This window comes from Eretmochelys imbricata, chromosome 1, assembly GCF_965152235.1.
Source record: "Eretmochelys imbricata isolate rEreImb1 chromosome 1, rEreImb1.hap1, whole genome shotgun sequence".
NCBI classification, from domain to species: domain Eukaryota; kingdom Metazoa; phylum Chordata; order Testudines; family Cheloniidae; genus Eretmochelys; species Eretmochelys imbricata.
This window is the reverse complement of record NC_135572.1, coordinates 82673079-82685977: the sequence shown is the minus strand read 5'-3', so window position 1 is coordinate 82685977 and position 12899 is coordinate 82673079. Positions and strand designations below refer to the sequence as shown.

Below are 12899 nucleotides of genomic sequence, written 5' to 3'. Positions count from 1 at the left end.
AAGACGAGCTCTCACATGGGACTGACAGAGGGCCAAAAATGGATTCCACAGCAGCTTGGCTGGGTGGAATGGTGGCTTGGCTGGGTGGAATACTGCCTTGGCCACAATGGACTATGTCTTAACCTTTAAGAACATAAGAACAGCCATACTGGGTCAGACCAAAGGTCCATCTCGCCCAGTGTCCTGTCTTCCAACAGTGTCCAATGCCAGGTGGCCCAAACCTTTATTTCTCTATGCTAACCTAAGGACTTCCTGATGCTGTGTTCCAGTTCACTAATAAAACCTACTCTATTTTGAAAAGCCTCCTGATGTCACTACAAACAACTGCAGAGGTGCACCGGTCCCTGAAGTATATAAGACTCCTGGTCAGAGACTTTGTCAGCTGGACTCACGTTGTGAAACAGGTGTTCTGGAGTCTAGAGGCTGAGTCTCAGAGGCACTGAGGCTGTCTGGCCTACCCTTAAGGAAGAGTGAGACCCCCTTGGAGGTCTGGCACACTGAAGGGGTTCCTCCAAGTGTAAAGATCTTGAGGTTAATCAATAAACCAGTGAAGGAGAAAGGAACAACACTTTTTTAATAAAAACCAAACTAAGAGCATTTCTGTGGTGAATTGCTGTGCACAGCTACACTGTGTTCTCAACCCCAGCTTCCAGGGCACATCTCTAAACTCCTATATTAATAATACTGTCCCTTATCATAGAATATCAGGGTTGGAAGGGACTTCAGGAGGTCATCAAGTCCAACCCCCTGCTCAATGAGGGAGCATCTCCAAAATATAATCTTCCACAAACATATCACTATACCAAAGGACTGTTAAAAACTGGGGCATGAGACAGATCCTGTGGGCTCTGCTGTCTGGAAGGCTGAGTTTCAAGCCCTGCACAAAAATTAACTGAACTCCTGTAGATGGACTCCTTGCTATGGCTCTTAGTTCCTCAAATTATCTACTTGGCTCTTCAATGGCATGCTACTGCAGTATAGCTACATGCAAAATCCTCAGCTGGTGTAAATCAAGATAGGGAATGGGAAATTTGCCCATCAGATCTCTCTCCTTAGAGGATTTGGTACTAAACAGCAGTTTTCCAAACCTCCCATCATTACTAACAGAATGTAAAACAGACTCCATCACACTATTAAGGCTAATATGTGGTCCTGCTGACTTGACAGTGTTGGATCATATCAAAGAAGTTCTGTATTAAAATCACAAATGAGTTTGATTCCCCATAGTTTAAATTCCAGGGTATTACTAATTAAGAGGTCTCTTAGTTTTTTGGTACTGTTTCTCTCCCTCTATGTGTGAAACTTGCAAGCTGCTAATTGCGTTGGTACATTCTAAGAGTCTGTTCTCAAAGCAATTCACAGACAGAGAGAGAGAGAGAGAGACTCAAAGCAATACTCTGTAACAACAGAAACCGCACCCAGAGACTCCCCGCCCTTTTGTTGTATTCATCTCGCTTTGTTAACAATTGTGATTAAAATAGAGATAGAGGATGTATGTGGATGGATGCTTGGTGTGGATAATAACTGAATGATCAGGGAGGTGCCAGCCTAAGAATCCAGTGTCCATTGGCTGAAGAAGGCATCAAGTGGAAATAACCAGAGGACCTCCCCCCCCCCCGGGAGGGCAGACTGGAATCCACCCAGCAGCCTCAAGGATGGGAGAACCAAAGAACAAGATAACATCTAGCAGCACGGAGCCGTCAGGAATGTGCAATCTGCAGATTGATTCAGCAACAGCATGATGAAGCAATTCCCATAGACTGGCATAGGAAGAAATTCCTATAAAAATGGACTCTACAAAGTGAGAACTTTAGGGTCTGATTCTGCAAACCAACTTCCAGGAGCATCAGATGAGCATCTGACAAGGCCCTGCTCCCGCCTCATGTCCAGGCCCACCTGGCCAGTGGCTTGGCATGAGCAACTCTAAGGTTGGTAAATATGATAACAACCTTGCAGAACCTGTATATGTGTGTGTGTATGAATGAATGTGTGAATAAATGTGAGATTGAATGGAATGTTATAGCTAACTGCTTACTATGATTCTTTCTGTATTCACAGTAAATGTGGTATTTTACCTTTTTCCCTTTAAGATCCTGCTGGTTTTTATTTTATTGGTACAACAACAGAATGAAAAAGGTGGAGAGCAGTGTTAAAAATGCGGGTACAAATTTAGGAGTAGATAACAAATTGCTGCAGACCAGCGAAAAGGAAACCCTCAGACAAGCAAAGGATCAAAGAGGAATAGTTTTCTTGCAAAAGCATGACACTCACCCTACCTCTTCCTAGTTTCTCTGAATGTCTCTTCCTTGCTTATCTATCCTTTCCACCCACTGCAGCAAATGGACAGTCAAACTCTGCTTCACTAGCACCATGCAATTCACTAGAATTGTTCAATCCTAATTTGTTTCATGTTATTGCTCTTTCTGTGCACTGCACTGTATGTGTTGTATGCCACTATCTAGGTTAGAACACTTCAGGATTCTCCCAATTAGGAAACACACACACATACAAAATAGAAAAAGCAAGGTGAATGGGAAAATACAGGATTCTTATAATTCTGCTCCACATGTAAACTTCCACTAGAAATCTGGCCCCAAATTCTAACAGTCTTTGGTTGGAAGTCTTCCATTGCTAAGCATATCTCAGACAAATAGAGCATAAACATTTGATGACATGAGTGAGGCTCAGCAGTCTTATCTGCATAGCTTGAAAATTATCTTTGATCTACTGCCAATTCTTAAGTTTAGGCCTCCAAAAGATTGTGCAGTTTGAGGGCTTAAAAAAAAAAAAAATCAATCAGGGAAGATATGAAACATCAGCAAATACTCTAGAATACATCCTATGTCATGACTGCACTACTGGCCTTAGTGTCTTCCGAACCGTACATCTCTCTCACTCTTACACACTACAGAATTGGGGCATTTGTTTTTTAGTTGTACTTTGGCTACAGCATCGCAGTGGCAAATCTCACCTGGAAAGGTATTGTTCGACCCACTCCACCCACGTGGTACAATTTTCTGGCTGATAAATCAAATTTATGAAATGTGAAAAGGTAGCAAGGCTTGGAAGCACAAAAGGAGTTAGGTGCCTAAAACAGAGGCTTAGGAACCTAAGAATCAGTTTTGGGACCACTGTGATGCACAAAACTCCCACTGATCCCTGGAGCTGCCTAAACTCACTCAGAGCCTAAATCTTTGCAGTAAAAGTTCCCTAGCTGCCTAACTTTTGCCTCTGGGCATGCCAACTGCTATCTCACTGTAGGCGTCCAACCACCTACCCTCTCAGAAGCCCCAGAGCAATTCACAAACCAGGGGAATACAGACATTCTTCTATCTAAATCACATTTAGGGCCCAATCCAGTAGGCATGCTCAGAGGGCATCAAACAGAGTAGGCCCCAAAGGTGAGTTCACACAAAATAGCTGGAGTGGGGAAGAGGACTTTCCTCTTACCCTAACCACTGTGCTATAAATTATTCACGTGGAATATGGGTTCAAGTTCCCCCCAGGGGAAGAAGGGATTTAAACAGGGATCTGCCACCTCTCCAGAGAGTGCTCTAACCACTGGGCTATGCGCCATTCTGATATGCTGCTCCCTCAATCTCCCCTGTTGAAGCTGATGCATTCTGGATAAATAGAGAGTTACTGTCAAAGGGAAAATGGATCTGGTCTTTCACCTCCCAAGTGAGCACTCTAACCCCCAGATTATTGAGAGTCTCTCTCTCTCTCTCTCTCTCCCCCAAATGGCTTCTTAAGAGTCTTCCTCCTCTCCTTTCCTCTCCCCTAGCTTCTTGCTAACAACATAGGTGCTTACCGCCAAGAGAGCGTTTGCAGCCGAGAATCCCAGGAAGAGATAAGCATCTTTCTGCAGCCCAGACTTAGGTACCTGTTGTGGGCAGGAGGGTTTAGCATGCATCCCTCCCATTGGCATCTCCCATTGGCTAGTGTAGGCAGCTCCCTTCCTAGCATGCTGGCGTTTGTGAATCACAATCTCCCCATTCATTGTATGGGAGCCTAGACACCTAACTCAGGCTTTGTGAATCACAGTGATATTCTAGGTGCCTGAAAGTTAGACATTAGGACACTCAGCATCACCAGTCCTAACTCCTTTTGTGCATTCAAGCCCAAGTGCCTATAAAACATCATGAGCACTATTTCCCCTCAATATAAAGTTATAAGGAGGAGCTGCAACCACTGCACCCAGAATAGAAGAGAGACTGCTACCAAGCCTGAGTGAGATGCAAACTCAGGAAGAGAAGCTAGGAGCTGCAGTTGGATCTTGTGCATTGTATTCACCAAGGTACACCAGTCTGGGTAGTTTTTGCTTCAGTGAAACTACTCATGCATTTAAAATTGGGCATGTCCTTAAGTAACTTGCTGTACTGGGACCTGTATGAAGAGCAGAAGGAACAACTGAGGCAAGGCAAAAATAAGTTTTTGCTGCTTTGCATTCCTGTTACCACTATAATGCTAAGATAGCTAGGAGTAGCTAAGATAGCTACACTGGATTCCTTTCTAGCTCATGGATCAACAACAAAATTATTAAGTAAACTCCAACAGCAAACTTTATCTCAGAGTACAGATTTGTACATTGTTACTGCACATGGAGTACACAATAATATTCATCAGCTGAATCAGGGTTACTGGTGGTGACGCACAAGCTAGAAAGAGCACAACTAGATTTTCTGGTACCCGGTGAATTTGAAGGGCTGGTAGCTGAGGGGGAAAGACTTTTTACCTTTAAACTGAGTAAACTGTATATGTTATCACTTGAAATACAACTATTATGGAAATCCATAATGCCATTTTTATAGTCACTTTTTAAGGAAGAATCAAATTGTAATATATAAATAAAAGGGATCATCAATACACGAGGATACAAAATAAAATGAGAAAGGACACATTACAGAAAGTTAGTTTTACTTTATAAAATAGATTTACTAAATTGTTCCAATTGTCCCATCCTGCTCCAAAACAGGGGGAAAGACTCCTATAAAACCTAATCCAACCTTATTACAATTAGAAATGAATGTTAATATTTAATACCTGACATCTGTTGATTAACTATTACATATAGGGGAATGGCCCAATTAAAAAAATTCATATCTGAGCAAAGGTAGTTAATTAGTAACAACAAAACAATTCTATTATAAAAACTGTTGCAATAAAAACATTTGAGACAATTCTCTCCTTTAACACATAGCTCCCAAGATGAGATTTACACGTGGCCTTTGAAGAGAATATAAATCTTCAAATTATTTTTAAAATAATGGAACTTCATGGAGCAATAACCATAATTAGATTATGTAGTAAAAATCACTGTCACAGGTAGCCTTGACTAAAATATTACATTATACATTAAAATTTTCTATGATCTCTCAGATGTTGAAAAATGTACAAACTAAAACCAAAGAGATAGCAATACACTTAAATTTTAAATATACAGGAAAATGTGAAAGCAAATTGCTTTCCTAGTAAATGTAAACAATACCTTGGAAGAAAAAAATAAATAAATTACCCATCTCTGACAGGTTTTAAACACATTTAGTGAATGACATTTTTATAAATTTGCAATCTTGCCTTTGAGCACCGCCTCTGTTGCACATTATTATTTAAAATTGAGAATGGCAGCAGAAGACAATTTGTATTGCATCTGTATTTTTAATTTAAAAAAAAAAAAAACGATTACTAAAATCTGCTCTGTTATGCTTTTTTCCAAAACTGGAGTCTAATTGGATTCCTTTCCAGCTCATACATCATCAGTAGAATTGTTAAGTAAACTGTTGGGCAGGGTACAAACTTCCTGAACTAATCCATTAGAACACTACCCTCTCCTATTTCAAACACTTCCCCAAGACTTATTACTGCTTTCGTACGCACGTGTGTGCACACACACATTCAATCAGCAACTAAGTATGGCTAGGTTGAAGGATAGTCAGGAATAGCCAATATTTAATTTTAAGAATTTTATATATTTTCAAACAAACTGGAAAACGCCAAGATGTAAATATGAGTCCCTATCCTGTTCCCACTGAAGTGAATAAATAAAACTCAATGGACTTCAGTAGTACAGGATCAGACTCACAGACTCCAGTTCAGCAAAGCACATAAGTACATGCTTAATCTTAAGCATGTGCTTAAGTGCTTTATAAGTGCGTGGCCATAGCTTGTTTACACAACTATATGGCTATATTAACATTAAACTGGTCTTACTTCTCCTCTCCTCTCTGCTTCCCCCCAATTGTTTTCTGAAGTCTCATGTCAAGTCTTGCTTGAAACTGGATTATTGACTCTTTGGGGCAGGAACCACACAACTGTACAGCATCTAACACACTGGAATCTTAACTGGGGCCTGGGGGTGATACAACAAATGAATAAAATAATTAAATAATAATGTAGCTGATTTCTATTTAGAACTGCAATATACCCAGGGAGCTAGACTCACCACAAATAGACATAAAAAGAAAAGGAGTACTTGTGGCACCTTAGAGATGAACCAATTTATTTGAGCATAAGCTTTCGTGAGCTACAGCTCACTTCATCGGATGCTCACAAAAACTTATGCTCAAATAAATTGGTTAGACTCTAAGGTACCACAAGTACTCCTTTTCTTTTTGCGAATACAGACTAACACGGCTGTTACTCTGAAACCTGTCACTGTTAGACATAACTCCATACAAAGTTAATTGGAATTGAACAACCTTATGCCAGCAATGAACTCGGCGCCCCAATATTCGAGCAATAGAAAGTCCTACACAGTATTATCCGTGATCAAGTTAGATTTCTTGTTGTATTTCCTATAAATAATAAAGCCCTGAACCTACAATGAGATGTGTGCAGTTAGAACCCATCCCCTGTGTAGAGTCCCACTGCAATGTATGAGGCTCTGTGCAATTACAGAGGTGCTTTGTGCACATCTCATTGGAGGATTGATACTCTAAGTTAGGGCCCAAGATTTCTCCCATTAAAGTCTATGGGCCCTTATTTAGAGGAAATGGGGACATCTGAAAATTAATAAGATAGTTAAAAATTAGGGTTTGGAGAGTGGAGGAAAAAGAAGAGGAGAAGGAAACGGAGATTGCTTAAAAATGCACGCTAAGCAAAACCTAAAAATATAGCTGCCACTCATATAACAGAGGGAGTTGTATATACTTATATTACAAAACTATGAATCTACCATTTGCTAAACACAGAAAGCTGCTGAAACCGATCAGCATATAGAACTTCAAACTTGAATGCCAAGCACAGATGCTAACTGATTAGTTATGAAATTCAAAGAAATATAACAAGTAAAAAGATCATAGGATTACCTTGTTCCAGTCTAAAGCATAGGGAACGTTTTGCAGCTTCTATCTCAGGAGTTGGATGATCCAGAATATGTCTACACCATTGCAGAGGACTCAGTGATTTCTCTTGCAGTGTGAGGGTCTTAGTAGGCGAGACATACAACCTCAATTAAAATATGCAGAAATATTAGCATGTACACAGTACATAAGCTTTATATTTTTGGATACTTGATTGACTGCATATTAAGAATTTGTTTCTAACACTAAAGTAATGTAATACTACAGTTTTCATAGACAGTACACATACCCCAGAGACAAATATTAACAGAAAATATTATAAAATCTAATACTCACTGTAGATTAAATCATTGCAGTGCTTAACTTTGTATTTAAGAACCTCATAGTAACATCTTTTACATTCTTACCTTCTATGATTTACCCAATCATGTCAGAATTGATATAATATTACAGTTTTCACAGGCAGTATCTTTCCCACATGATACAAAGACTTTATATATTATACTGTACATTATGTACAGATTTTGGAAATTTAAAAAGTTTGCTGGATGATGATGATGATTTTTACACTCCTGGTTCTAGCCAAATGAACCAACGTGCAGAAAAAGAAGTGTAGGAGAAGCTATTCTATTTTGTCTGGGCTTGGAATACAATAAGCAGCTAACCACAGAGACAAGAATATTTGAGTATCTGGTCATCTCCTGTGCCCCTGGGGTAGAGTTTACTTTTCCACGGGTGTTTAAACCACCTCATGGTAGGGGGCTTGATGGCTTTCACAGCTAAATTCTCTAAGCCAGTGTCCACTGTTATTGGAGTCCTCACAGATTTTGACATGCATGTAGACATAGGTTCACCTGGGAAAGCACACATCTTCCTGGATGAACTATCATTAGCTCTCAGCTTCCTCACTGAACATCATACCCTGTTTGTTTCTAAAGCACAGTGTGGTTAAACAAACTCTTAAGTAGGATATCAGAAGTTGGGCAAAAAGGCACACTGGCCAGGAAGCGGAATGCTAATAGCAGATACAAAAAGCTAAAGTAAAGACAAAGGGACTAAGTCTCAGATGATTACTAATTAGAGACAGAGCTCTTCACATTTAGGTTATTGTGCAAAACCTGCTCTGCTCAATAGCGAGCTATTGCTACGTAATGCCTGCTTAGTAGTCTATTGTTTGGGAGATAAATTGGTACTTGCGATCCAGCTCCGAATGGACAAGTGTCCTCATCAAAATTGGTACCCTTGTTTGCAATCCCAGCAGAGTTCCAGGACTGAATTTGTCTGACAATAGGGCTGACCTCCTCTCACTTAATAGAATGGTTGGCTACACAATTAATGCTCAGAATTAAAAACCACGATGAGCCGCATATGTACTGAAAATAACGTCTCAGATCCACTGTTAACTTTCAGCAGTATTTTGAAAGTAAAATATGTGACTGATGAGTTCTAAATAATTTGATGTTTATGCAGAAAGATGACAACCAAGGGAAAGTTTTTACTTTTTTTTTGTAACATGGTTTTTTTTTTCCTTTTTTGAACTGCAATTTTTTAGAACAATATTACAAAAGCAGTTAGGGCCCCAATATTAAAAAGTCAACAATTAGGACTGCATTGGCCTTTGGCTTTCTAGATTTGACACATTATTTAAAAAAAGATTTAACAAATCATCAAAAGCATCATAACAATAACCCCACAGCAGCTAACAGACAAACTACCACTGACCAACAATGCAGTTCATTAGAGATTCATCCCTGAAGGAAATATGTAACGCATCTTAGTTTTATTAATTTTAAGAAAGTAACTGTCCTTCAGATGAACACCAAGGGCCAAATTCCGCACCTCTATACATACGTTCAGTCCCCAGTGATACCATACATAGGTGGAATTTGCCCCCAAATAGCAAGATTCTTCCCAAAGAGCAAACCAAACCTGATAAATACTCACGACTGACATTTGTACTGCAAGACTTGCAATAATACTGATCCAATACAGCCCTAAAATGTAAGCATGTACAAAACATTATTAAATGCAACTGACCAAGCAAAGTGGTCACCCCAATCAACTAAATAAGACCAGAGAAACAACACCTTACCACATTATTTGTCATGAGCAATGAAGAAAGTTTGAAATTATAAAACTGATTCATCCCAGTCATGTTCCCAAAACAGTCCAGCACAATCTAGTCATCTGCAGAATCACCTGGTACTGATAAGTCAAGTATGATAATCACTAATAAACTATCTATCTACAATTGTTAGTGATTTCCAAAAGAAGAGTTTCAAAACTTAGGCCAGTTATCTAAAAAATCTTTATAGAGAGAATCACATTTTGATGAGTCTTAAGACCCTACCTATACTACCACAATAACCATGTTTAAACATGGTTCTGGCTCAACTGCATTATATTATGATATGCTCTTATCAGCATGGATTTTAAAACTATATTAGAACATGTTAAGGAAACATCATCACCTGGATAGACACCCAGGCTAAAATATGGCTCTTTAGCATAATTGTAACATTCTTTTTCTCACTGACATATTTTAATACAGTTGAGCTACAACCACATTTAAATGTGGTTAGTTCTGTAGTATAGATCAGGCCTTCTGGGTCATTTTCCGTAGTATTTATTAGCACACTTGAGGATTATTATACAAGCTGTTGAGATATACAAGTTACAAGACACTAGACAATTCTCAATATGTTTGGTCTGACAAAGTGGGTAAGGTAATATCTTTTTCCAGACCAACTTATGCTGGTGAGAGAGAGAGAGCGCGAGCGCGCGCATCTTTGGAGCTTACACTGGGCTCTTCTTTGATATTATCTCACCCACACTGTCTCTCTAAGATACCGGGACCAACACAGCTACAACAACACTGCATATCTTTGTCTATAATTTTCCTTTCCTGGGCATAAAGAAACAGCCACAAGTATTCCCCTATTATTTCGTGAGCTGTAGCTCACGAAAGCTCATGCTCAAATAAATTGGTTAGTCTCTAAGGTGCCACAAGTACTCCTTTTCTTTTTGCAAATATTCCCCTAGTTCAATTTTATTTTCTGCTTCTTCCAGTTTATGACACATGTTCATACATTACTCTGGAACCATGTACGTATTTGAACAATATAACTGCACAACAACAATGCTCAAAAGTCCAAAGCCCTCCTATACTGCTGAGGGCTGAAATTCAACTTGAGAGAGGGTAGCATTTTAAGGAGAGTATAGCCAGTACAAGGAGAACTGAAAGCATTCCTTATTTTTTAAAGAAGGCTGTAATCTCTTTGTTAGTCCTTCCTAAAAATGACTGTAGTAAATCTATTCTAAAGGAAGCAACAAAAGCCTCAGTATCAAGACTAAAAGCCAATATACTTATCAGTCATGTTGCTCTTCAGTAACATCTTTTCATTATTCTTTACCCAATTATGTTTTAACCTAAACCAGATTTTTCACCTTAAATCTTCCTTCCTGACATCTACCACTTCATAATTGCCACATTTATGACAGTGTTAATTTAACATCCTGAATGAATGGCTAGTGAGGTCACCAAATCTTAGAAGCTCAGTCAAGCCTGAGAGATGAGCACGAAGATAAATGTGCTTAGTAGGAACAATAAAATTCAGTGCAAAATATTGCTCCCTGTTTTTTGGATCATTACTGAGTAGATACAGTAGCAAAGACAGCCTGTAGTCCTGCTCTTCCCAAGGGATATAGAAAGGCTTGAAATTAGGCATGCAGAGGACATGGAGCATAAAGGGGCGATTACGGGATAAACTCTGGATTTAAGAAGCAGGAGACAACAGAGGTCTCAGAAATGGCCCTTTTTCATTGAGAAAGTTAATCACACAAACCAGATGACACGTTTAAAAAAAGCAGATTTAAGATTCAGCAAAACAAGATCAAGTGGATTTTAGGGTTAATGCTAATCAGTGACTTGAAAGGACCAGCTGTGTAAGAATTAGGGAAAACGGGGGGGGGGGGGGGGGAATTAGCCAGGCTGCATTACTACAGCCGGGTTCTCCATGCCTAACGGGGGGGGAGGATCCCGTTGCCGTCCCGTCCCTCCCAAGGCCCCTGGTGCTTCCGGCTAGGGGGATTTGCCCTGGGGCACAGGGGCGGTCAGCTCCGAGGCTGGGGCGCTCAGACAATACGGGGGTTACGTACCATGTGTCTTCGTCCTGGCTGCAGTCACCGTCCTCCAGGTTCAGCACCTCCACCTCGTCCAGCACCGTGGCTGTCCCGGCCGCGGGGATGCTCCCGGCCTCATGCCCGCCTCCTGCTGCCGCGGCCAGACTAGCCAGGGCGGGCTTGAAATAGACGAAGGGCTCCGGCGGGCCCAGGCTAGCGGTGCACAGGAGAGTGGGCGCCGGGCTGGGCATGCACAGGGCCCCGGGGCTGCCGCTCGGGGCCAGCCCGGCCGCTGCGGGGGAGCCGAAGGCCGGGGCTGGCGGCGGCAGCAACAGCAGGTGTGGGCTGGCCGGGGCCGGGGCCGGGGGGACGGCGGCCGCCGCCGCCGCGCGGCTCCGCAGCTGCTCGTTCTGCTTCTCCAGCTTCCTCACCAGCTCCTGCAGCTTCTTCACCTCCAGCTCGGCGCTCACCACCGAGCCCGCCCCGGGCCCGGCCGCCTGCACCTCCGCCATCGCCGGCGGCTGCAGCCAGGCAGCCTCCATCCGCCCCGCCCCGCCGCGCCGGCACCTGCTCGCCGCAAGGCCGCCGGGCCGCGGCCAGCCGGGCTCCCTCGGCCGCTCGCCTCCTGCCCTGGTCCCGCTCCTGGCGGCGGCGGCTTTGGCGTGTCCCCCTTGCAGCTCGCGTTCAGCCTGCTCGGCGGTAGCCGCCTCAGCTGCTCCTGCGCCTCCTGTCAGCCGCGACAACACAGCCCGGGGGCTCCCCTCCCACTCTGGCACGGGAGAGGCACCCGCACAATGGGAACAAAGAGCGGCCCGGCTCCACAGCCATGAGCCGGGGAGGGGGATGATACAAAGCGAGCGCCTGAGGGGGAGCGGGGCTAGCGAGAGGCGCGCCCCCCCTCGCCGCGCAGGGGAGCGGGAGCCACGCCCGGCAGCATCCTCGCCCTCAAGGCGCCGGCTGCAGCCCCATTAAAGCCTAGGTGGGTGCCTCGGAGGAGGGGGCTCCTATATCCCCACCCCCTCCCTAGTCAGACACCAGACACTGACATCAGCTGTTGACTCCTGGGCACAAAACAATATCGTGAGGAGAAGGGGAGATTTGTCTGTGACCCAGCTTCTGACCCGCCACGCCCCCGTTCCCTCGTATCTCGCCCCTCAACCTTCCACCTTCAATGGACCTGCGAAGGAGGACACCACTTTTTTAAAATGATTATTTATTTTAACACGCTGAGCCTGCAGCCTTCATTCGGGCCAAACTACCTGGTAGTTTAAAATACAATTAATCCCCGTGGCCACAGGGGACGTATTAAAACCCGAGTCTTTCAAAAAATAGCCTGTCTACCCAGCTGTGATAGCTGCTGCCCGAGTCTGATTCTGAATTAATTGGCTATGTATCAGTACTGTTACATAGGGTGGCTCCTATGCTGGCATTTCCTTTTTTATAAACTATATAATTAGAGTCTGGTAGCGTGGGGGG

The 12899-nt window shown here is 42.7% G+C and overlaps 1 protein-coding gene across 2 annotated transcripts in view; it reads right to left on the bottom strand.

Annotated features, from left to right (window-relative positions):
* The window catches only part of SLAIN1 (SLAIN motif family member 1), a 64998-nt gene extending 53033 nt beyond the window's left edge, over positions 1-11965 (bottom strand). For both annotated transcript variants that reach the window (XM_077806937.1, XM_077806938.1), the window contains exons 1-2: positions 11460-11965; positions 7308-7447 (exon numbers count right to left, since the gene is read on the bottom strand). In XM_077806937.1, the coding sequence (XP_077663063.1) occupies positions 7308-7447; positions 11460-11965 (646 nt within the window). The remainder of the gene's footprint in view (positions 1-7307; positions 7448-11459) is intronic.
* Between the last annotated feature and the right edge of the window lie 934 nt (positions 11966-12899).